A 24,728-nucleotide genomic window follows, 5' to 3' on the forward strand; every position below is an offset into this window, starting at 1 on the left:
TGTACTTTATATTAATAATGGATTACATGACTACTTTTATGTAAAACTCAAAGAATTATAACCTGATTCTGCAGTTCCTGTCCAGCAAACAGCAGATAGATAAAGGTAGTGACTAACATATTATATCTATCAGGTGGCGAGAAACACAACTCCAAATGAATGCTAATGTTGCTTCATGTCTCCTGGATGTGGATACAAGCAACAGTTTGCTGACACATTTGCCTAAAATGGTGATATGACAGTATGTCAGTGTTGTGTTCATGGCTTTTCTCTGCTGCCCCCTGGTGGAAGAAAACATGTTATTGCAAGTTTAAATTAAAAAAAACTTAAAGTTGGTCAGATAGAGAGAGTGACAATTTAGAGAGACCGTAAGTGGCTGTGGTAAAGTTGAACATTTTGACCTTGGTTGAAAAGTTGAAGTCCTTAAAAGAACCCCGACTATTAAGATATGTCTTAATACGCTATGATTGCTCTCCCCTACAAAAATACCCAGACTGCATTGCGACGTAAACAACAATGGCGACATATGAGTCAAATTATTTTTTCCAATTTTATAAAAAACCAAGACACCAAAAGTGTTTTTATATCACATTGGTTTAGTTGATGCCAACGTTTTGATAGTCTGGGTTCCTTTTAAATTCAACAAGCTGAGCCTGAGTCTTTTATCAGTTGAGAGAGATGACCATGAAATGTTGGCACAGCGATGGAAACAATAAACTGGGAGTAGATGCTTTTCTATTAGACTCTAGTCTATACCAGATGTTGCACAGTGATAGTGTGTCGCTGTGCTTTATTATGCTTACTCAACACTTGAGTTTCCCAAGTTTTGTGATATTAGAGAACTGACAGCCAGAGAAACAGCTCTGTCAGCAGCTGGCCTTGAGGGTCTGTGACCGACAGTAAAGAAGGGCTTCATATAAATGTGTTTGCGCTGATGGTTAAAATATACTCTATGGTCATCAAGTCATTTATTTCTTGTTCTGTCTTTTCTCTTGGTTACTTAGTTGTTTTTTAATGAACTAATCCAGACAAAAATCAGAAAGCACAGCAATTGTTTGTATCATATAGACAGTCACAAACGAGCTAGTAAACTGTTCAGCAAATACCTCAAATGAACCTCTTCCTGTTGAATTGACTTTTTATTCTGTGTATAAAAATTCTCCCTCATATTGAACAATCTTTCATTTCCTCACACAGTTATTCTTACATTTTTGTTCCTTGCACTCACTCACTCTGTATGAGAACATTGATTAAATGTGAAAGTAATTATCACATGAAAGAAACTCATTAGCTATCTTTTACTGTAGTCTACTGTTTGTCCATTTCCAGCTTATGAGTATTCGCCAGCAAGCAGAGCGAAAGTTTGTTTGTAATGAATCAAACCTCTGAATGATTAAAGTTGGTTTTGTTTTTAGATATTTTGCTAGACGACAGCTACGAGGGCAACCTGCGGAAAGAAGGCCGGAGTGTGCGGATAGTGGTCACCATCAACAGCGGGCTGAAAACCACCAAGGTTAGTGGATGATGAGTTCAGGTTATTTTGTCTTGTTTTATCTTTATTTATTCTGACTCATGCGTTTTGATTGATTTAACTCTGCAGGGAACACAAAGCCAGCAGTACCTGATTGGCTCTATAGGTGTGAGTGGGAAAACCAAGTGGGACGTCCTGGATGGGGTCATCAGACGCCTCTTCAAGGTAAGCAGACTGTAGCTGGTTAATGCAGGTCAGTCATTGTAAATGGTAAATAGACTGTACTTATATAGCGCTTTTCTGGTCTTTCAACCACTCAAAGCACTTTTACACTACAAGTCACATTCACCCATTCACACACACATTCATACACTGTTGGCACAGCTATCGGGAGCAATTTGGGGTTAGGTATCTTGCCCAAGGACACATCAGCATGTGGACCGGAGGAATCAAACCAAGGATCTTCCAATTAGTGGATGACCGCTCCACCTTCTGAGCCACAGCTGCTCATTTAGGCACAAAATATTTTTTTTTCCACAGCAGATGTTTGACTCGTCTTAGCAGGAACATCACAGGTGTAACAATGACTCTACATCTACATTTAGATATGTCAATAAACTACGCCATTGAGCCCTGTACAACACCACAGCCGAGGAACTGGCTCATCTAAATGCAATATTAGTGTGAAACTTAAATGTAATAAGCCACATCTTTGGTTTAACTTGTTGAAACGTCTATGTCCAAGTTATTGTTGTTGAATCGTGAGTACACCTATAATGTTCAGCTACTTAGTTGATCGGGGTTCATTCTAAAAATGTGCAAAGCTGCATCATTCCTGAATCTACATACACAGACACACAGTCTATTTAAAATTATGTTAGACCATAGAATAGCATTACATCTTTACATCTAAGCACGTCTAACTCCCTCCCTCCCCTCCCGCTCCTGCAGGAGTATGTGTTTCGGGTGGACCCCCTGACCAGCCTGGGTCTGAGCTCAGAGAGCATAGTCTGCTACAAGATGGGCGATGTGGTTCGCTCCCACGCCTCTGAAGTGCCTGAGCTGTTGCCGTGCGGCTACCTGGTGGGCGACAACAATGTCATCAAGGTCAACCTCAAAGGTACGACAGCGAGGAGACAGAGTTTCTATTTCAGGATTAGAGCTGATGTAGAAACCTGGTTTATATTTTTAAGATAAGAGTTTTGGACTGTGAGATATATGAATGTATAGTAGAATATGCAAAGTGCTTTATTGAACGCTTGTTTGTAAGGACATCAACTGGTCTTGAAATATTCACATTGAAATTTTTACATCTACTTTCCTCCACCCCTTCCTTCCTCATCCTAGGTTTGAGGGAGAACAGCATTGACAACCTGGTGTTCGACACGCTCATTCCAAAGCCCATCATCCAGCGGTACCTCAACCTGTTGATGGAGCATCGTCGCATCATCCTCTCAGGACCCAGCGGCACCGGCAAGTCCTTCATGGCTGCCAAGCTAGCCGAGTTCATCATCTCCCAAATGGGACAGAGGGTGACGGAGCACAACCTGGCCAGCTTCAACGTGGACCAGAATTCCAGCAAGGTAGGGAAGGAGAGTTTGGGAGTGGGAGCCATTTGCTCCTTTATCTTCTGATCATGATGTATGCAGGTAGCTGGATACATTTTTTCTTTCCTTGTGACAAATGAAGGGATTTTGTATATCACATGCAGATATTTCTTCAGATCTTCAAAGATGACAGGTTGCGTTGCATTTTGGTCTTTTTTCTGCTACTGTGTATGCAGAAATTGGGGTCCTCTTCTTCTTCTGTTTTACAGTTTTCCCTGTATGATTACTGAATGCTCGTACAAAATTGCAGTTCTAGAAAAAAAGGCCTTGTTTCTGAAGGACTGACTCAACAATCTGACATTTGCCTCTCATGTTTTTGATCATCCCTGAAGAAAAACATCCTAGCATTTAAATAATGGGCACCAGAATGTGACATTCATCACTGATCGATGCTTTTTCATTTGTTTTTAGCTTAAATTTTAATCATTACAGTTCAACTTAAATAAAAAAGAAGCAGAGTCTCAGATCTGCACCTTATTGTAAGTTTGATCAAACATTTCAAGTCCTTTATCATCCACATTACAAGCTGTTAATGCTTCCTTGTCCAGGACCTGCGACAGTACCTGTCCAACCTGGCAGAGCAGTGTAACTCAGAGGAGACAGACACAGAGCTCCCCACTGTGGTCATCTTGGACAACCTGCACCATATTGGCTCCCTCAGCGACATATTCAACGGCTTCCTCAACTGCAAGTACCACAAATGGTGAGTCAAGATTTTTCCTCTCTCCCAATTTTATTGTTGTTTTTGGTGACTAGTAGCTAAAACCAAGGAAGATATACATTAGAATCAAAGTCAATCGTGTAACTGAGTACTGATGGATCTTGTCTTCTTTGTCTCCATTAGTCCTTATGTTATTGGGACCATGAACCAGGGTGTCTCCTCTTCTCCTAACCTTGAGCTACACCACAACTTCAGGTTTGTGACAGCACTGGAATGTCTCTTGATCTCAAAATATTGTGTTACTCTAAGTTGCTCTTCATATTGTGTTTAAAATATTCTTCTTGTAATATGTACAAGTGTTATCAGTTCCACAGAGAAAGCTCATTTAAGTTTTATTTGCTTTGCATCATGTCACTTGTCTGATAATGTGATTCTAGCTCTCTGCATGTAGTATCTTACAGATTGTAAACCATAAACTTTTTTTTCCAGAGCGAGTGCTGTAATTGCATTTCTTGGATAATTATCCTTGTTAAATGAAAATGAATAGACAATAAGTGAGGATCATTTGTGCTTGGCTTGTTTGACTAGCTGATGATTTGGCAAATATAAAGTCATTAGTGAAAGCTTATCATGGGCCAGACATTAATTTAATGTGAATCATCACAGTGAAGTGAAATAAGCCAAAAACTCTTTATACTGAAATGGCACAAGTCACATCATCTTTAATATGAGCTGCTGTGATGATGAGACGTCTGATGGAGCGGTGAGCTGTTTTATTAGCTCCCGCTGCTCTAATTACACCATTGATCATCTGTCCTGTCGTAGGTGGGTGCTGTGCACCAACCACACTGAGCCGGTCAAAGGTTTCCTGGGTCGCTTCCTGCGGCGGAAGCTGATAGAGACAGAGATCAATAAGAACATGCGCAGCAATGACCTGATTAAGATCATTGACTGGATCCCTAAGACCTGGCAGCACCTCAACAGCTTCCTGGAGGCACACAGCTCGTCTGATGTCACCATTGGTCAGTATCGCTCTCATTCACGCGCACACACACACGCACTCAATCACACAGAACACTGAAGCTTGTGCGGTGTACCCACTGTCTGTCTAAGCACATTCATATTGACATTAGTGAATGAAACATTCAGAGTTACTGAACCGCTTTTAATTACTTGAATTAAAAGTCTAAGTGAGTGTGTGATGCTCACAGTCTATAATCCATCTTCCAACCACCAAACACTCATCATCTGGGCTCTTGATCCCTACAGGCCCCCGTCTCTTCCTGTCCTGCCCTATGGATGTAGAGGGCTCTCGGGTCTGGTTCACTGACCTGTGGAACTACTCCTTGGTGCCCTACCTGCTGGAGGCTGTCAGGGAAGGACTTCAGGTAAGTGATAACACCTTAAACCTTAAATAACATTAGATCTAGATTAACAGTCAAAGTAATTACAAAAAATATGGTATTAAATCTCTGCTGTTATCAGTAGATATACTGTATGTACAGTATTACTATAAGAAAGAAAGAACCAGAACCCTTGAATTATTTATCTTAGATGTTTCAAATTATTATATAATAACAATAATGTAGTGTGTTGATGCAACAAAATCTAAATAAACAAAATGCATGAATTTATAAAATAAAAAAGGTCAACTTCAGGACAAAAATGATTACTATACTATACTTACTACTATAGCTGGATGGCACTCTGCTCTCCTTCTGCTGAGCCATTATTGCCACGCACCACTGTGTCTGCACGGCTGTTTAAATGTTACGACACAAGTAATGAAACTGAGAAGATAATAAAATTCACCCTCTGATTTTTATTTCACTGCACACACTTCTTTTGCGAGTCACAAGAAGCACATACAGTGTGTGATTAAAACTAGATTAGATCATCAGAATTAGATTCATGAAAATACAGAGCAGTCTTTCAACCCTAAATGTCTCCATATAAGTTAAAACACTCACATAGGGTTTCTTCTTTACTCATGTCTTCTTCCCTTTGCAGCTGTACGGCAAAAGAGCCGCATGGGAGGATCCGTCCAAGTGGGTGAACGACACGTATCCGTGGAACGCCGCCGCACTCCAGCAGGAAGGCCAGTCGCTGCTCCAGCTGAGGCCGGAGGACGTTGGTTACGACGGCTACAGCTCGTCCAAGGAGGGAGCGTCGTCCAAGCAGGTGTCTCAGAGCGACACAGAGGGAGACCCGCTGGTAAGAAAGACATCAAACACATGAGTGTAGCATTTAAGACTTGAAAAGATGTAACAAGTGGATAACAGATTTTAAATAACCAAACACAGATTCATTTAAACTGTGACCTGGGGTTAATGTTTTAATTCAGTCATTCTAATATGTTTCTATATTCATGGTGCAATTTTAACAAATCAAGGCTGCTGGTTTCCATAGAAACCTCAAACAAGCATTGCTATGGCTTTTGCCAAGTGAAAAATACAACAACAAATTAAGAAAGCAGTAGGAAGAGGAATAAAAGTAGCGAGGTGATACCATCTTGCCAAATGTGGAAACAGACACACACACACACACACACACACACATACACTGAACTTCTCAGGGAGAGTAGAGAGAGGGAGGGAGAGAATTAATTTCCATTTGTTGGGTTATTGCAACCCAGGAAGAATTAAAGGTTAGTCATCCAAAAACGACTGACTTGATTTCGCAAGTGTGTGTGTGCGTATGTGTGTGTGGTTGTATGTGTGTGCATGTGCGTGTGTGTGCCCAGGCGTGCCCAGTTTTAATGTGCAGGTGTGCAAAGGCTCATTGTAGGAACACTTGAAGCAATGTGCCAGATTGCAGCAGCACCTCTGCATTATTTAGACCATTAGCTCTGTCACACAGATGAGACTTTGTGCAGTTTTGTTGTGAAGACTTGTAGCAACATTTTAAAAGTGTATTTTATCACATGTAAAATATAGAAAGTAAAGCTTGTGAATCATTAGACTTAATGTGACTTATGTTTAAGTCACTCCTCATAGCATTTCTCACACATGAGTATTTCTATAAGATTAGTCTCAATCGGTGGTTTACAACCTTTTTGGCAGTTTTTCCCGTCTAAACCTCTCAACTGTTTTACTTGAATAAGCCTGGAGATGTTAAGTTTTGCAGTCTAAACTAACCATATATAAAAATACATCTAACTACAATTTTTACTCATATGTAGACAAAATAAACCAAAAACCCCCCACATCATCCACATCCTCAATCTCTCTTATTAAAGTGTGTTTTGTGGCGTTTGCAGATGAACATGCTTCTAAGGCTGCAGGAGGCTGCGAACTACTCCAGCACGCAGAGCTGCGACAGCGACAGCACCAGTCACCATGACGACCAGCTGGACTCTTCGCTGGAGTCTGCGTTGTGAGACCAAGGAGCTTCGCCAGGAGACATCACATCCTTGAAATCCTGAAACCAGGAGACCACGGGAACCTTTGAACCTCCATCACTACCAGACACCCCCACAGTGCACAGATGTAATGATATATGAAAAGTTTTATTATCCAAAAGTGATACACCACCACCCTCCCATGAGAAAGAAAACACATTTTTACATAAGAATGGTGCAATATTAATCAAATTATCATGTTTTAAAGGGCAGTAGCCAACGAGCATCCTAACCAATTATACAAGTTAGACGGTTCTATTTTACAGACCTCAGACAGTGAAATTAGCTCATTTTTTTTAGTGTGTGTATAACATTTTAGGATGTAACTTTTCATATATGTGTAGGTGGGGCGTGTCTGATAAGGGACAGTAGTTCCTCTGAAGTTGACTTCTAAGGAGTAATCACATTAGTGCTCACGATAATGAGCCGCTGTTCGCTCCATTATTTCTAACTTTGGGCGTCAATCTCTAAAGTGTCCAAGAAACGAAAGAAAGCAGAGGGTTTGACACAACTGGATTTCTTTTGGGTTTTTTTTTTTTTTTTCAATCCCAGTTATATCTTCAGATGTTTACAGTTGGGGAGTATCGGGGGTGGGAAGAGGGAGGGGGCCGATTCTGTTGTTTTATGTCTTTCCTTGTTTACAGAGGTGCTTCTCACAGACACACATACACTCACGTACACAAACGCACTTACACACAGGCAGCAGGAGGAGGGGGAGACACTCCTTTTAATCAGAGGCTTTAATTGGTTCAAGTGCCCCCGAGTGACCAAAGTGTCCTTCAGCAAGGCACTGTATCTCCACCACTTCTGACCCCACCCCCTGAGGGAGGCGAGTAACAACAGTGGATCTCTTTTTCCAAATCACCCCTAAATGGCACAAATTAGAACATGGACCCCTATTTGATGATGGGGCTTTAGATGTTTTATTACAGAATGTGTATGAGAACCACTGCTGTAGAACGTTTAAGGTGATGCAGTGCCCTCTGGTGGCCATATTGGAGGCTCTTCGCTCTTAAAAAAAGTGGCTTTGAACAGTTGATTGTTTCTTTACATATAAATTAGACTCACTGCAGATCCATCTGAGTCATTCTGTGTTTTAATAACGTCAAAAACCAGCTGTTTGTCCTGGTTAACTAAACTAGCTCCTCACAAGTTACTGTTCTAAAGTAGAGTCCAGGGCTAAAGAACACATTTTGTCTCTATATCTACTGTATATCTGTATCACCTTTTTTTGGGGTGTTTGTACTTTTTCTGAGCATAAATTGTCCACAGACAAGGTTGCAACTCCATGACATGGTCAACGCATTCGCAAAAACCTCTAACAGCCTCACTGGGATTACTAAAGAATTCCGTTTTCATAGCAAACTGACACACACATATACACACACACACTCCTCCTGCCCTCAGTTGAGCCTCATGGTGCTGGTCTCCCACCCTGAACCTCCTCAGTGTCAGGCACTGCCAAGCCGCTCCTCGCTGCCCTGTACGCCAACAAGCACAAAGAAAAAGCGCATTGTCTGTGTGTCATCCAGCCACATCGCTACTGTGAAGAAAATGGACAAGTGCCAATGTTTCCCTTTGATTTACTGCCAAACGTGCACACACACACCAACACACACACATTCGCAGACACAAACAGACTTTACATCGCAATGCCAAGCTGACCATGGTTATAAACTTTCATTAAGTTGTTCTTGGAATTCCCTCGAAGCTTGACGTCACTCTCCAGTTTTGCATATATTGCAATGATGACGTCAGCATTTTTGCTTTAACCTGCTTGGAGACTCATTTTTGGTGGTGTTTTCCTTTAACAAGGAAATTCAGACACTGATAGAAAAAGACAAGCCTCGACACTGTTCGATCAATCAACAGTAGTATTAAATTGAATGATGCAAGCTTACAGGCTCATTAGAAAGCCTTGTGTTGAGCATCTGCACCCATCTAACATCCATAAGGTACCAAAAAAAACCTGAAGTATTTTTACATGGCCAGGGAACAATGATATTGGTGCTTTCTCACTGCCTTAAATGTGCAAAAGTACGGGAGGCATCTCCTGCTCCCATCGGCTATAGTGAGAAGAAAAGATGTTAATGTTGGAAGATGATGTTGACGATGATGATGATGATGAGCTGCTTCCTGCTATGTTAAAGATGCTGCTTGTAGTCAGGGGGGAAAAAACTGTTCTGTTTGTTGTCACTCCCTCTTCCTCCAAAACCGCCCCCACCCCCCTCGTTTCTGACATACACAAGAGTTGATGCTGTATTTGAATTGAAAACTGACCAATATTGTAAAAAAAAAAGATCATTTAAAAAAAAAAGAGAAGGGGATGGGGTATTTTTTAGTTGGTAGTTTTTTCGCCCAGTTGAGCTGGGCTCACTTGAACTGACAGGAGCACAACCAAACTGTTTGGCTTTTCTAGCCTGACAAGCATGTTTTGAGTTTGTTTTTTTTAATTATTACTAAAAAGGGGGGGGTGCATTAAGAAGAGACCTTTACCTTTATGTATGCGTGTATTGGACGGAAGCCATTTTGAATTTTGATTGTCCTCTCTTTGTTTAAACGAGTGGGTTGGTTTTGCACACTTGAGGTCGGGGTGGGTTGTAAATACTTAAGTCTTGCACAGTGAATCAAAGATGCATTCTGCCCTGTTGATGTTACAATATGCTTAACCCGCTGAGTAAATTATTGTACTTTGAAGACAGAGAGAGAGAAAGAAAAAAAAAGAAACGCAAAAACTCAACACTCTGTCAGAAACAGGTGTGTGTCTTGTGGTGATTGGATGTTTTGCCTATGCAGGAGGCATAAGGTGTACAGTAAAGAATCCGTTTTATAACTCACTAAAATCACAGAACAAAAAAAAGAATAATAGGCACTTTTCCAGTATTCTCCCATTCTGCCATAATATTCTCTGGATCCTCTCCGTCTTTAGGAATGCCTGTTATTCCTTAGAAGCACTTCCTCTCTGGACATTTAAATCCAAGCTTACCGCCACGTTAGGCTTGCCAGAGGCACCGAAGCTGACCTGACACCGTACTGTATACATTTACCCACAACCAACAGGTGCTACTGGTCAGTCAAAAAAAAGAAAAACACATCGGAGACCAAGACGTCACATTGTCACAACCTCAGGACAATCCTCTCTTCTACAATCCTACCTGTGTTCGGCTTCACACGTGTCTCTGCAGCCAAGCCTCTGATGGTTGCTCATACTTCCGGCCAACTCTAGCCAGCTTTCCGTCTGCAAGGGTGTGCGGTCGCATGCTAAGGGGGTAGTCACCATGGTAACCGACTTATACCCATGTATCAAACCTTGAGCTTTTGATCTCACAGAAATTCAGAGCGCAAACACCCCCCGTTTCACCCTCTCAGCTACACTACACTCCTGTTGTAGGCCATTAGATCCCGAGCTAGCAGAACTATGACACAGTTAACAGTGTACACCATAGTGTTGATGATCAACTGGTAATTTTTCCACGTACACCTGCAGTTACATCTCAGTTGAAGACCATAGCATTTACTCTGGTTTGAGAGAAAGTTTTTTTCTTCTTTTTGGGTGAAACATTTGTCCTTAAATGTTTTATATTTTGTACATTTGTATGTAACATATCATGTAAATAGACAGAGACAGTGATTTAACTCATCTGGAGGATTTTGTAGTCTTTGTAAAGCCCTAATAAATGGTATTTGGTGTCACACAAGCAAACAACATGCCAAGTCTTTGACTGTGTCCTTTTTTGTTTGTGCTATGTGACCATCTGGAGGATGGATGTTTTTTTTTTTTTGTGGAAGATAAAAGGATCAAAAACTGAGAGCAGCCAAAAACTGTCCTCAATTTCAAGTACCTTTTCTAAAAGCAAATATCAAAATAGGAACTTGAGTCACAGTATAAAATATCTTTGGAATAACTTCAAGCATGTAACTTTTGTAAGAAAAGAATAAGAAGAAGAATAGTGAATGCAGAGTCTCAAAATGTTAGTGTTCTTTCAGAAAACTTCCAAAATAATTTAATAACAAATCAAATCTTAAATGTTCAATATCTATTAGAGTTTCAGTAAGCATGACACTGAACATAACTGGCTGCAATATAGTGATATTTCTGCCAGGGTGAGTGTTAAATGTATTCACTTCACCCTATTAAGCCAGTGGAGACTGGTTTATGTGCTGGTGTTGCCATCTCATCTGAGTGTCCCCAGTAAAATTCTGGACTTTGGTCTGTCAGAATGAAGCTCAAACTACTTCATTAAAGAGCTGTCGACAGAAGTAAAAATGTAATGTCTCAAATATGATGTGTGTTTCTAAAGAAAAAACCTTATTTTTCCTCATTATCTCTTCTATCTCTATATTTCCATATCGATCATATTTGAATATACTTCAAACTTTCTCGTATATACAACAAATAGGACTATGTAGAAAATACATTTGTAGAAAAGAAACAGGTTTAATCACAGTTGCAATATTTACTAGGGTACTAGACTTTTGGTGATGTCTTTCCGACATCTAGTGTGTTTTTGTTTTAGACACAAACTGAATGAAAAAAAGATAAGTCATGAAGTTTTAAATGTCAAAAGTCCTGTATTCACTGGAAATAAAGTACAATTAGTATACAGATGTCAAGACACACAAACATAAATCAAATGTTGGAAGGTTTTTAATTGACATTTGTCATGAAGAAACAGGAGAGCATGTATATGGACTGTATTTATATAGCGCTTTTCCAGGTGTTATGACCACCATGTTAAAAACCTCAGAAAGTACACTTTAATTTAATAGATATCCAACATAATAGCTCAATAAATTAGTGTTATAGGATCTTATTTCAGTATCTTGGACTCATTTTAATGAGAAGATATGTTTTAATGAATATTGTAAATACTAGACATTCTGGTTCATACCAGTAGATGGTGGTAATGCGTCAATTGGATGTTTGTCCATAGCCAATAGGCCTCAAAGAAGAAAAAGACGTTTCGTCTTCACTTCCGGATACAGCAAAGATGGGAGCAGCTACGACTCCCGGGACAGAGTCCAAACAAGACGATATGAAAATGTTTCAGTCTAAAGGAGCACCGCTGTCTTTACCGAAACACTCCTACTGGTTTGACTTTTGGGTGTTCGTTGTGTTTGACATCGCGTTTTTCTTCTTCATGTATTTCCTGGTTCCTTAAAAGGTGAGAAGTTTGTGCTAACTAACGCCCTTAAATTCATAAGGCGGCTACTGGAGATACTAAACTAGTGAGTATGAAGTAATAGAGAGTTGAATTAGTCAATTATAATGTCAGTTAATTTATTTATTTATTTATATAGAAGTTTTAACTATTGTCTGTTCTCTGGGTTTATCTGTGCTCATATTTGACAAACTGCAAACAAATGTTCCGTTCCACCTTAAAAGTGACACACGGCCTGTAGATGGCGCTGTTCAGTCACTTTCAAACTACTTCATGAGCTCATACACGTAACAAATGGAGGAAGATAAAATGACAGGAAATAATACAACTGAATTGTTTTTAATTGATGTACAATCCCAAATATTTAATCATTTTACCTTTTATTATATTTTTTCTCATTGTAAACTGATGTGCTGTCTATTTGCTGCGATCCTGTCTGTCTGTGTTAAAAAGTTTAGAAACTAACACCCAGTGGTTTTTAACCATGAGCCGGTCTAATATGTCTAGACTATAGTGACATTTGCGTAAGAGGCATTTCAAATATGGGTGGGACAATCTTGTTGTGGTGGGGAGGTTATGCAATAAATGTTCATTGTTGAAGTCAAACCACTCACTCACCTTGCAGGTAAAAGGCATACACCCTAACCACTTAGTTACATAAGTCTGCCAGCAGAATGCAGACTTTTAAAAAAAGGTTTGTCAGTGAAAAGCGAACAAAACCAACATTTAGTTAAATGCTATGGTTTCATTTTAAGTAAGTTCATGTCCTGGTCATCTTGTAAGAGTGTGTGACCCACCTTAACTCAGATACCTGGCATCTGAGCATCAATGACAAGCTATTTTGGCATTCTCTCCATTCCACCCTTTTGTGCACAAAAGCAGTGAAATCTCCCTTTTTTTCATTTTCACAAACAGTAAAGGTTTTGAGGTAGATAGTAAAACAAATGCTGCAGTGAAAGTGAATAAAACTCTCTGTTGTGGACTCCTGCTTTTGATGATAATTAATACTTCTACCACTGATTGTACAGAAATATCTACCACAAATGAATAAAATAGCAAAATCACTGATGGTGTGTAATTTATTAACACCTCATGGTACACTACAGTCCGACTGATATATCAGTCAACCATTATCATCAGGTGATATTGACCTATGACAGATATATTGGTTTCAGCAAACAAGTTGTCCGGTATACATTCTACATTTCACCAGGGTACAATGTTTTTTCTGTTAAGTGTCACCTTAATGTTGTAGCAGAGAATTTTGTCTTAAATGTGATTGTTTTTGTTAAGGATTCATCTTTTGGACTCTGGAGCATGAAGACATGGAGTGCTGGTCTTACCCTGCATCAGGAACGCTAACCCAGTTTTGGCTGAATTAAACATCATTGGACATCACACCCCACGTTTCTAGGACTTGCACCTTGTGACTGCAAGTTTTATACAAATGCCGTCCTGCTTTCACATCAAAGATTTTGACCACAGAACTCTTTCTCATGGTGACATGTTGCCAGTTGATATGGACTTTATTTCTACATGGATGGATTCATGTTGCTGCTGTGAGGAAGAGGAACATTCAAGTATTTAATTATTTCACTGAAAAGTGGCAGCATCTTCATCACTTTGTGCCTAAAATCACCAAATAACTATGTTTAAGGACCAGTGTTTAAGATGTCAGGGGCTCTATTGGCAGAAATGGAAAATAATATTCATATGTGTGTTTTAATGAGTGTATAATCAGCTCCCACATGTTTGAAAGAAAGGGTTGTGATCTACAACCTCACCGCTAGATTCCACTTAATCTTACACACTGGTCCTTGAAGTGTTATGATTTTAAATGTTACCCAGTAGAGCAGATTTGTGTGTTCTGTCATATTTATACCATTGGATGATCCAGAGTGGGTCAGTCAAGAGTGAAGACACCAGAGGAACAAGACTTTACTTCCACCCCATAAAGAACAATGTGATGTGGTTTTGAGTCTGATGCCAGCACACTAAACTTTTGGGACTTTGCACATGAAAAATACTACAAATAAAATGTTTTTCCTACCTGCTAAATGGTGATTAGTTGTTTGTAGTTAGTTTCATTTACATACGCATGTCAAATCTATTTTTTTCTGTTATATCTGTTATTATAACAAAGTACAACATAAGTCTTAGTTTTTCAGAGCAGAAAATACACAGTTTTGCACACTGCAATAAAATAAAAGTTGAGATCAATGTGTGGATTACTCATAAAATCACAAAAACTGATTAGTCTACATCTACGTACATCTACAGCCCCTACTTCTAAGTAAGGCTATAGCCTTACCTCGATGAGATCAATGTGTGGATGACTCATAAAATCACTGATCATTGATTAGCCTACATCTAAGTAAGGTTATACCTGATATTTCATTTGATATTACATTTAGTTACAGAATTAACATTGATGGGAGAAAGAAAAAAAAGATAATCAAAAAGCAAAACAAAATAAAATATAAAAATCAAAATGCCAAATTTTAAACATTAAGATACAATGATACTGATACTGAAGATCTGAAACTATAATACATGGCTGTTGTCCAGGACACTTCTTGGCTGTTGTTCAGTATTGGGAATACTCCTTGCTCTCTAGTCCTATGAATATGTATACGTATTTTATTTATTTTATTCATATGGTCTAGTAGGCTGATAGGAGAACCTCAGTCCCTGTATACCAGGCAGCTACAGAGGATGGCTCGCACCCACTACACAGGGAATTTCAGCCCCTTCCATCAGGCCGCAGATACAAACTCCCAGCATGCAAAACAAAGCGATATAAAAACAGCTTTGTCCCATCAGCCATGAGAGAGATAAATAAAACTCACCCCTAATTAAACTAAAGTAATGAGTTTTTACTTATTCATTTATTTATTTTGGTTTGTTTTTTAATTCATTATGAAGCATTATTACAATGGTTTTAAATGCTCTTTTTTTTTGATCCAGCACTTACCTTTTTACTGTTATTATATTATTGTGTCTGACCTGTTTGTTTTGTGTGGATGAAGCCAAATCATCAGTTAAACTGTGACCTGAATCTACCTTCGGGTGCAAATAAAGTTACCTTATGGACGTAATGTAGAGTAGGTCTATCAGTCAAAGGTTTGGACAAGACTAGTGGGCTCATGACAGCTGAGAGGAAAGAGTTTACAGCACCTGGTATTCCCAGGCGGTCTCCCATCCAAGTACTAACCAAGCCCGACCCGGCTTAGCTTCCGATATCAGATGAGATTGGGCGTGTTAAGGGCAGGGTGGTATGGCCGTAAGCAACGAAACAGGCTGCAGAAAGCCCATTTAAAGCTACGCCAGGGCCCGTTATACCTGTCCTTGTCATTGAAGGAAATAAAATGGAATTTTTCACACATTCTATTCACTGTAGACATAATACACGTCACATATAGTGGATACCACCATACCATCAGCCACATATACCTAATTGCACAGCGACAAAACACGACGTGATGGAGAGACACAGAACTTCGAAAGGTGCACGATGGCGTCGGGGCACTGGCGTAGTTACGGCGTGGAGGTTACGTAGAAGCATAATTCAGCCTTCACACTTCACACACATACAGACACACACACACACACACTCACACACACACACACACACACACACACACACACTCACATACACACACACACACTCACATACACACACACACACACACTTCTGGCAGTAGTATTTTTTTGGTAGTTGGATAATGCTGGAAGTACAATTATTGTTTTGTATTATTTTTTACAAGAGGCTGCGTTACCAATTAACAGCCTATCTGCATAGTAAACAATCACTAGTATCAACAATCAACACATTTCCTATTAGATTATGGTGGGACGGGAAGTGTCACCATTTCTGACGGTCACAGATTTTGGTGTAACACCGGTTAAAACAAGGGAATATATATTTTTTCAGACAATACATTTTTCTGAGGCAATGAGTATTCACATTTCCCTCTATCATTACCATGATATAGAAATTGTTACTTAGATTTTTGTTTTTAACATATTACTTTCATTAACAACTATTATACTTCAAAATGTGATTATGCATGTAAAGGAATCTCAAGCACCTTTTCATGCATTGGGTCCACTATATTACAATTTAGTCTGTGTGTCATAGCCTAAATAAACATTTTTCAGAAATCCCATTATCAATATCTATTGACTTTGTTAACCAGTGGTGTGGCATCATGCATTACCTCATTTTAAAAAACTGTCTTGACTTTTCAGCAGTGAGATGTGAGGACACATGTATTTTTATTTAATTTAATGGTCCTCAGGTTGGATGCTGGATGAGATACACCTGTCATTAGCATTTTAGCTCAATAGCTTCCAGGTCATGTGATCAATTGACTCAAAACCAGTGTTAGAACCTTTAAACACAGTATCTCTGCTTTAATAGCCCACATTTTTATTTTGAAAACAGGAAGTCGGTACACACTGTAGTTGTCTTCTGTCTCCGTGTGTTTACTGTAAAGTCTGCAATACCGGTGCACTTGAAATGTTGGAGTGGCTGGCTCGGAGTCGCACTGGGTGGTAGCCTACCATCCATGGGCGCTACAAAAGAGATTTATCCGGGGCGAATGTCTGTCGAATATCCAACTTAAAACTAACTTCACTGCGGTTATTTATGGAGGGAATTTATGAAATAATACAAGCAAGCAAAGCAACATACTTACTCAGCTGTAAGTCTGTGGGCCTGCAGCATCTGCTCACCTGTAGCTCACCTGGTTTCAGGCTCATTGAACTGGTTGAACTCTGACCTCTGCCTCAGAGCTACACCATGATAGTAATGACACATAAATAACATCAGACATATTATATTACATGAGACATATCACGTTATTTGCCTCTAAATAACACTCCACTGTGTGTAGTTACTTCTCCCGTCTATCTGCTCTTTTCTCTTCTTACATCATAACAGGATGAAACTAAGTGATATTAATAATTTAAATAATGTCAGAGTAGGCTGCTGTATGAAGTATTATCAGGCTGTCCTAACAAGTCTCTCCGGCTCCTCTCCTGTGGAACCATCTTCCTGATTCGGTCCGGGGGGCAGACACCCTCTTAAGAGTAGGCTTAAAACTTTCCTTTTTGATAAAGCTTATAGTTAGGGCTCTTAGAGCTCTTAGCCTATGCTGCTATAGGCTTAGACTGCTGGGAGACTCCCATGATGCACTCCCATGAGTTCCTCTCTCCTCCTCTCTATCTCTGCCTATCCATCTATCTGTATCCATTAACATTCATGTACTATTAATGCATTCAATAAGCTAAACTTCTTCCCCGGAGTTGTCTGTGCTTTCTGGTCTCACAGGTAATCTGGGCCTGGAGACGTCCGGATGACGGATTCCAATCCCGGACCTTCTAGCTTCATTTTTGATTTTCATTGTGCTTCTCTCCTCTATCCTTCCTTTCTCTCCTCTCAACCCTAACCGGTCGAGGCAGATGGCCGCCCACTCTGAGTCTGGTTCTGCCTGAGGTTCCTTCCTGTTAAAAGGGAGTTTTTTCTCTCCACTGTTGCTCATGTGGGAATGTTGGGTCTCTTAAAACCTGAAGAGTTCGGTTTAGAACCTGCTCTATGTGTTAAGTGCCTTGAGATGACTTTGTTGTGATTTGGCGCTATACAAATAAACATTGATTGATTGATTGATTTAAATAGAAATTAAATTGGTGTATTTTGAGAGAAGCAGTTTTACAAACAGTATATACCTCAACCTGAGAGAACGTGCTTGTTCTGAGTGCGTGCACATTAGATTTGAGTGTGCAGACTTTAGATTTGAGCATGTGGACTTTAGATCTGAGCGTGCACAGGACATATTTGAATGTGAGCGAAATGTTTGTGTCCAAGAAATGTGAGCACAAGCATGTCATTTTTGAGTTCAAGCACACATTTTTAAAGAAAGCAGCAGACTTCTCAGTGCGAGCACAAAATGTGAGCATGAGGAGAATAAATGTGAGCATGAGAAGGAGCTGTGTTACTAAAAAGGAATAAAATCATGCTCTCAAACTGAAAATCTACGCTCTTGAATAAAGATAGGATAATTCTTCCATACTAAAGTAGGTTGACAACTAATTAGTGTATTTACTTAGTTAATTTGCATAAAGGTTAAATACAGAAACATTTCAATCAGTTGAAGCCATTTGTATGTTTGAAATTCATACTTTTAATTTGAAAAACAAAGTTACTACACGTGTTTCCGCTTTCCAACGCCTACCAACATTTTTCTCATAGGATGGCAAAGTCATGATCCGCCCTACTCCATCTCTGATTGGTTAGTACTTGTTATCTTCGTTGGTTGGATTGGTTAGATTTAAACATGAGGCGCAAGATTGGGTAAGAATATGATGATGAGCCAATGAGAGGCAGAGTAGAGCGGGCTTACTTAGAACAATCCGTCGCCATCCTATGAAACGTAAACCTGCCTTTCCTTCCTTATATGCTAGTGTATTGCTGAAGTTTAGTGACTTAAAATTGACTTGTTATCGCCTGCGTGATGGAATCGACTGTCAGTTCCTCTCAGTTGGAAAACACAGGTCCGTTTTTCTTCAATGTGGAACAAACAGCTAACAGTGAGCTAACCTGCCATACTACCGTTAGCTTGCAGTCATAGGGTTTAGTCGTATTGTTTTGTTGTTAGCAGTGCTTTATAAAGGGTTTAACGTCGCATTTTGCCTTGTTAACACATTTCTGTATATAATTCAACTCATGGCTAATCTTGGAACTGGTTTTGTCATGTTATAATATGAATTTACTGGGCTATAACAGTACCAAGCTTCAAACAGCTGTGAGGAGAGGTGGTGTTAAATCCTCAATACAGTTCATCTAAAATACACTAACACAAGACAGCTTTATATTTAATGTGTTTATGTTGTGTTGTTGCAGCTGTGCTAGGAGCCTGTGTACTTTTTATCTTATTGATATAACAGCAGCTTTCACCCAACAAGCTCTGCAGCCACCTGTTGTGTTATTTCTATGTTTTTATTCTAACCTGCACATTTACTAATGATTTACTAATAATCTTGTTCCATCAGTTGGATGTTAGAGCTTCACTGTACACAATGATGTATGTGCAGAGTTTGATTTCACATTCAGTTGGTGGAGCACTTTTTGGAAAGTTTATCATGATAATTGAAAACCTGCTTTTTAAGGGGTGGGGCTTATGAGCAGGATTTGTGACATCAAGGTCAAGGTAACTATTAATTAATACCAGAAGGTAGATTTGGTTTGCAGTTTCAGGAGAGGGCATCACAGCATTCAAACAGATACATACATACATACGTACATACAAACTTCAGTGACAGTTAAAAAAGCAGAAAGCAGACATGGGCAGGTGCTCGCAAGGCTAACTGATCTGGATTTGAAAAGTAAAACAAGATAATATAGACCATTAAAAGAATCACTAAAATGCCAGTATAAAAAACCTGTTAAGAGCATGGTGGTTCACAACTAGTTTGGAGCCAATCCTGAACCATTATTCACCTTACACAAATGTGATGTGGAAAATGAAAGCCCCCAGTGCACTGAGAATGGACTTAACAGCAGAGTCCTGCACGGGTTCGATGACTCACAAATTTAGATGAAACGGGTGAAAAATACCCTACAGTTGAATTTGTAGGTACGGGTTGGGTCAGATACATGCAAACCGTGGGTCTAAAGTGCAATGCTTAAGCTATATTTTAAAACGTCATTTCTGCAAACGTAAAAAATATATATATACCTCCCAGAACTCTGCTTTCATTTAAAAAATCACATCCACTCACACTGCAGTCATTGAAATGGATCCTGTAGAGTTGAGAAAAAGAAAAACAAGTTTAGAATTATTTTGTATCCCATGTAGTAGACTGATTTTAATTAGGGTGAGGGTTGGGTTTCGGTTCTATTTAAAGCAGGTTGGGTCCAGAATTGAATTAGTGATACTGTCTGATAAAGGGTCGGGTGCGGTTTATAGCAAAGCAGGTATGGGCAGGTGCGGTTTTACAAAACAGGACCTGTGCAGGACTTTGCTAACATGATAACCTAACTTTTTGTAGAGTAACACAATATAAAACATATCTAGAGAGGATCTTTCAACCATGGTTCAAAGTAGTCACACCAGACCCTGAGCTCTACTAAATGCTTACTGGCAAATATACACACATTGGAGCCGAGCTTCACCAATTTGTGAGTTTGCTACAGAAGAAAGACTAATAATTATGGTGGTTTGGTCTGTAACTGTTGAGTATCAAGAAGACCATTGAGAAAAGCATATAGCATTGACCCTGTCTACTCCATGTCTATTTGAACAGATATATTCCTGCCACTGTCATCATTAAGGCTGCTGATTCCTCCTCTGCGGCTGCTTTCTGCGGCGTTGTGGCAAGTGGCTCAGCGGAGAGACGTCCTCGATTACGAAAAGCTGGACGAATTTGTGACGCTGGTGACGGCGACGGTTCCAGACCTGCTCAGTCCGAAGCAACGGGGGAAACTGCTGCTTCGACTGAGAGCGAAAGTGAGTGGGGGAATTTCTGATGAAATCGAGTCACAAAAATGAATATGCCATCGTCCATCTGCGACACCTTTCTATATTTCAGTGCATCTTGCAATCTGTCTTTTACCACACGTTTCTCCTCAGATCATTCTTGAGATGTGCAGAAATGTGGAAACAGCCAACATCTCGTCTATACAGCCTCATCTAGAACGAATCCGACCACTAGGGTACACTGGGGTAAGTGAGTCAGTGTCTCATTACAATTCCTAAAATATAGGATTACAACATGTCAGTCCCTTCTGTCATTGTCACATGTACAGAACTGTGACATTCCACTTGTAATTACTGTTCAGATGGGGCATTGTTTAAAATGGTCCCAGTAACAATGATAGTTTCTTTCAGAGTGGAGATGCAGAGGTGGATGCAGAGGAGACCATTTTCCTGGAGCTTGTCCAAACGCTCCTTAAAGACCCAGCAGAGCGGGAACATTTTTACCAGGCAAGGCAGCTTCACACGTAGTCTAACTGGCATCCTGATCATGAGCTTTTTGTCATTACGATCCCTCACAATTCGATTTTTGAGTGACTTTTACCTTTCGTCCTATCAAGGAGGTTTTCTCAACAGAATACGGTCTCAGCTACGACACAGACATGCAGCTCCTTGTGTGGGAGTTTCTTTCCAAACTGGAGAAGTTGCTTCCAGTACCAGACCTGGGTCAGGTAGGACAAGGCAGTTACTACTGAATATCAGCGCTGGGTTTAAGAATATGTATTTGGAGCTCAGGTGCAAACTTTCTAACTACAATTCCAGTATATGAAAAGGGTTATAGTGTCAAAATATATAAAGTAAGAGCAGTGATGGATGAATGGATGTGTTTAACTTTTTTAATGATTCACTGATTATAAAAGCCCCACCTCATCATCATCATCATTATCATGACTGTGTGATCACACTTTGGCCCACATATAACTTTATATTCATGCTGACACGTTTCCTTTTGTTCATAAACAGACTGTTTCGTGGCTGACCTCTGCCCCTTCTCTAAAGGACTGCTTGGAAGCGCTCTCCAATCCTGACGACTTAAGATCTCTCCTGCAGCACCACAAGTGCCTCGAGCATCTCGGCGCCCAAGGTAAACCGGAGGCTGCTGGTCATGTTGAAGAATTAAAGCTTCAAAATCAAACATAATACCCATAATGGCAGTCTGCGTTAAGGAAGTTTAGCAACTACTCTCCAATCCCACCCCCTACCCTATCATGCTATTATATAATCGTTATATTAGTGGTATAAAATGATCTTAAAATGACAATAATATCGTTTATCGCGATTATTTCTGAGACAACATATCCTCCAATAAAAGTCATTATCGTGACAGGTCTTGTATAGGAATACTGTTTGTCTAGTTAATAGGTAACTGAAATCAAATACTGTTTTATACTAAAAATATGCAAATAAAGCAACTAAATAGTATGTTTGGGTGTATTAAGGGTGTAGGTCTTACAGAACATGGTCTAACCAGCCAACCAAGACATTTTCCTTCATTTTACTGTTGTTAGCCATCCTTACAAAAATGACCTGATAATTATAGTAGAGATGTGTGTTTGCAAATTAAGCCAACTTACTGTGGTCGTATTAGTCAGCAGAAGGCATAAGAAGGAACCTAGATATCGGCATCAGAAACCTCAACCAGGTATTTGAACCCAGGTCCAGGTGAAGGTGGTTAATTGTAAAGACCACAAACAGTTCCAAAATTGGAGGGAAACATCAATCTTAATCAGTTTTTTCTGTTTTCCGCGTAGGTACCACTGTGGAGATGTCCACTCAGGTCTTTGCCTGCTCTGAGTGTCCATTCTTCCACATGCAGGAGTCCTACCTGCTGCAGCACATTGAGCACAGTCACCCTGAGCAGTACAGCAAACTCCAGAGAGCTGCAGAGACGCCTGAGACCCCCAAGAAGAAGATCCAGCGCCCGGTTTTCCCAAAGCCTTTCCCCATCCACGACCGACCCGACCCTCACATGTGCCAAGAGTGCGGCAAAACCTTCACACGTGCCTCGGACGTGACTCGTCACCAGCGGACCCACACGGGAGAGCGACCGTACACCTGCGAGGAATGTAAAAAGGGCTTCAAGAACTCTTGGGATCTGACCAGACATCAGCGCATTCACACCGGAGAACGACCCTTCCTCTGCTCCCGTTGTGGCAAGCGTTTCACTCAGATGGGTTTGCTCAAGCTGCATTTTGAACGAACCGCTTGCGGCCAGGCTTGCGACCCCCCGCTTGACTTGACGACAGAGGTGGTGGTGGCGGCAGAAGACGCGGCAGAAGACGCAGCAGAGAAGGCGAGCAGTCAGTACAAATGCCAGAAGTGCGGAGAGAGCTTCGGTAGCATCCTGGAACGGCTGAGGCACCGGCAGAAGCACGTGGTGAGGCGTCAGTACAAATGCTCGCTGTGTGAGAAGATCTATAGCCGAGCGTCAGACCTGAAGAGACACCAGATGAAACACACCGGGGAGCGTCCGTTTGCCTGCGAGTGCGGCAAAAGCTTCACCCACGTGTGGCTCCTGAATAAGCACCAGCAGATCCACACCAAGGATCGTCCATACCCTTGCGCAGAGTGCGGAAAGAGCTTCACACAGCTCCAGATTCTTAACCGCCACCTGCTGACCCACGAAGGCCAGCGACCTTTCCAGTGCTCTTACTGCGAGAAGAGCTTCACCCAGATGGCGAGCCTCACGCGCCACGAAAGGACCCACACAGGCGAGAGGCCGTACCTCTGCGCCACATGCGACAAGACGTTCCTCACACATGGTGAACTGGTCAGGCACCAGCGCAGCCACAGCAACTTTCGTCCGTTCAGCTGCCCCCAGTGCTCCAAGAGCTTTAAAACCAAGCGCGCTCAAAGCGAACACCTCAACACCCACACAGGAGAGCGTCCCTTCGCGTGCGCCCGTTGCGGAAAGAGGTTCGCAAAGTCGACCTCGCTCGTACGGCACAACCTGACTCACACGGGGGAGCGGCCACACCAGTGCTCTCAGTGTGGGAAGACGTTCCTCACCTCTGGAGAGCTCCTCCTCCACAGACGGATCCACACGGGGGAGAGGCCTTATCCCTGCTCCCACTGCGAGAGGAGGTTCAGGTGCTCCTCGGACCTCAACATGCACATCCGAACACACACCGGGGAGAGGCCGCACAGCTGCCTGTTTTGTAAAAAGAGCTTCTCCACGTCTACGAGGCTCAAGAGACACATGCACACACACATGGAGAAGGGCCTGGATGTTCAGTCATTTAGCCTTTGACCTGTCAGAGGCTAACAATGTACTTTATTGTAGATAAATGGTGCTTTTTCCAAAATAAGCGTGGCTGTGAACATCCTTATACTATATAAGGGATATAATTGTTCTTTATTACATATTTTTTTGGTGAAAACAGCTCAGTCAAGTCAATAAATTGCCCCCTTCAAATGTTGAACACCGTTTAGTGGAATCCGTTTAGTAGCTGCCCAGGCATTTTTCCGATGTGTGGCGATGCTGTTATGTGGAAGTTATGTTTGGAAAATTATAGTTCTGGTTTTATGAACATGGAAATTTACATTTTTTTGGGTGCTTGCTGATGAATATAATCCAGATATGTGTCAGACAAATAGATACATGACATTTATATAACAGATACTGTTGTCCAAAGCAACTTCAGATAAGTGCATTCAATCCCCGTAGGGAGAAGAGTTGGATTGTGTCAAAAATTACAAAATAAGAGCATGTTCTGAGCTACATTCCAAGTGCTACAAAGGGTCAAAAGGGACCCTTTGTAGCACTTGTGGTTGTCTAGTGGTTAAAATGTAACCACAGTGATGAGATGCTGTAGGTCAGTGGTTCTCACCCTCAAAATAAAGTAATGTCTATGTAACACCTATCATCAAATGTATATATATATAAATAT

At 40.7% G+C, this 24,728-nt stretch overlaps 2 protein-coding genes and 1 pseudogene across 2 annotated transcripts in view; 2 read left to right on the forward strand and 1 right to left on the reverse strand.

The window, feature by feature from the left end:
* nav3 (neuron navigator 3) overlaps positions 1-7,351 on the forward strand; it is a 90,962-nt gene extending 83,611 nt beyond the window's left edge. Inside the window, exons 22-31 of the mRNA XM_053313731.1 lie at positions 1,416-1,513; positions 1,601-1,696; positions 2,423-2,591; positions 2,819-3,054; positions 3,627-3,781; positions 3,923-3,994; positions 4,565-4,761; positions 5,009-5,127; positions 5,750-5,953; positions 6,999-7,351. Coding sequence (XP_053169706.1) covers positions 1,416-1,513; positions 1,601-1,696; positions 2,423-2,591; positions 2,819-3,054; positions 3,627-3,781; positions 3,923-3,994; positions 4,565-4,761; positions 5,009-5,127; positions 5,750-5,953; positions 6,999-7,118 — 1,466 coding nt within the window. The 3' untranslated portion in view covers positions 7,119-7,351. The remainder of the gene's footprint in view (positions 1-1,415; positions 1,514-1,600; positions 1,697-2,422; positions 2,592-2,818; positions 3,055-3,626; positions 3,782-3,922; positions 3,995-4,564; positions 4,762-5,008; positions 5,128-5,749; positions 5,954-6,998) is intronic.
* Positions 7,352-15,466: 8,115 nt separating this feature from the next.
* On the reverse strand, positions 15,467-15,590 carry LOC128353550 (uncharacterized; annotated as a pseudogene).
* A 3,172-nt stretch (positions 15,591-18,762) lies between these two features.
* LOC128353305 (zinc finger protein 345-like) lies at positions 18,763-24,255 on the forward strand. Its single transcript, XM_053313997.1, has 7 exons — positions 18,763-18,856; positions 20,609-20,811; positions 20,935-21,027; positions 21,193-21,288; positions 21,399-21,509; positions 21,802-21,922; positions 22,590-24,255. The coding sequence occupies exons 1-7, from the start codon at positions 18,817-18,819 to the stop codon at positions 24,086-24,088; spliced, it is 2,163 nt and encodes a 720-aa protein (XP_053169972.1). The 5' UTR covers positions 18,763-18,816; the 3' UTR covers positions 24,089-24,255.
* Positions 24,256-24,728: the final 473 nt, after the last annotated feature.

This window comes from Scomber japonicus, chromosome 23, assembly GCF_027409825.1.
Source record: "Scomber japonicus isolate fScoJap1 chromosome 23, fScoJap1.pri, whole genome shotgun sequence".
Classification (NCBI taxonomy): domain Eukaryota; kingdom Metazoa; phylum Chordata; class Actinopteri; order Scombriformes; family Scombridae; genus Scomber; species Scomber japonicus.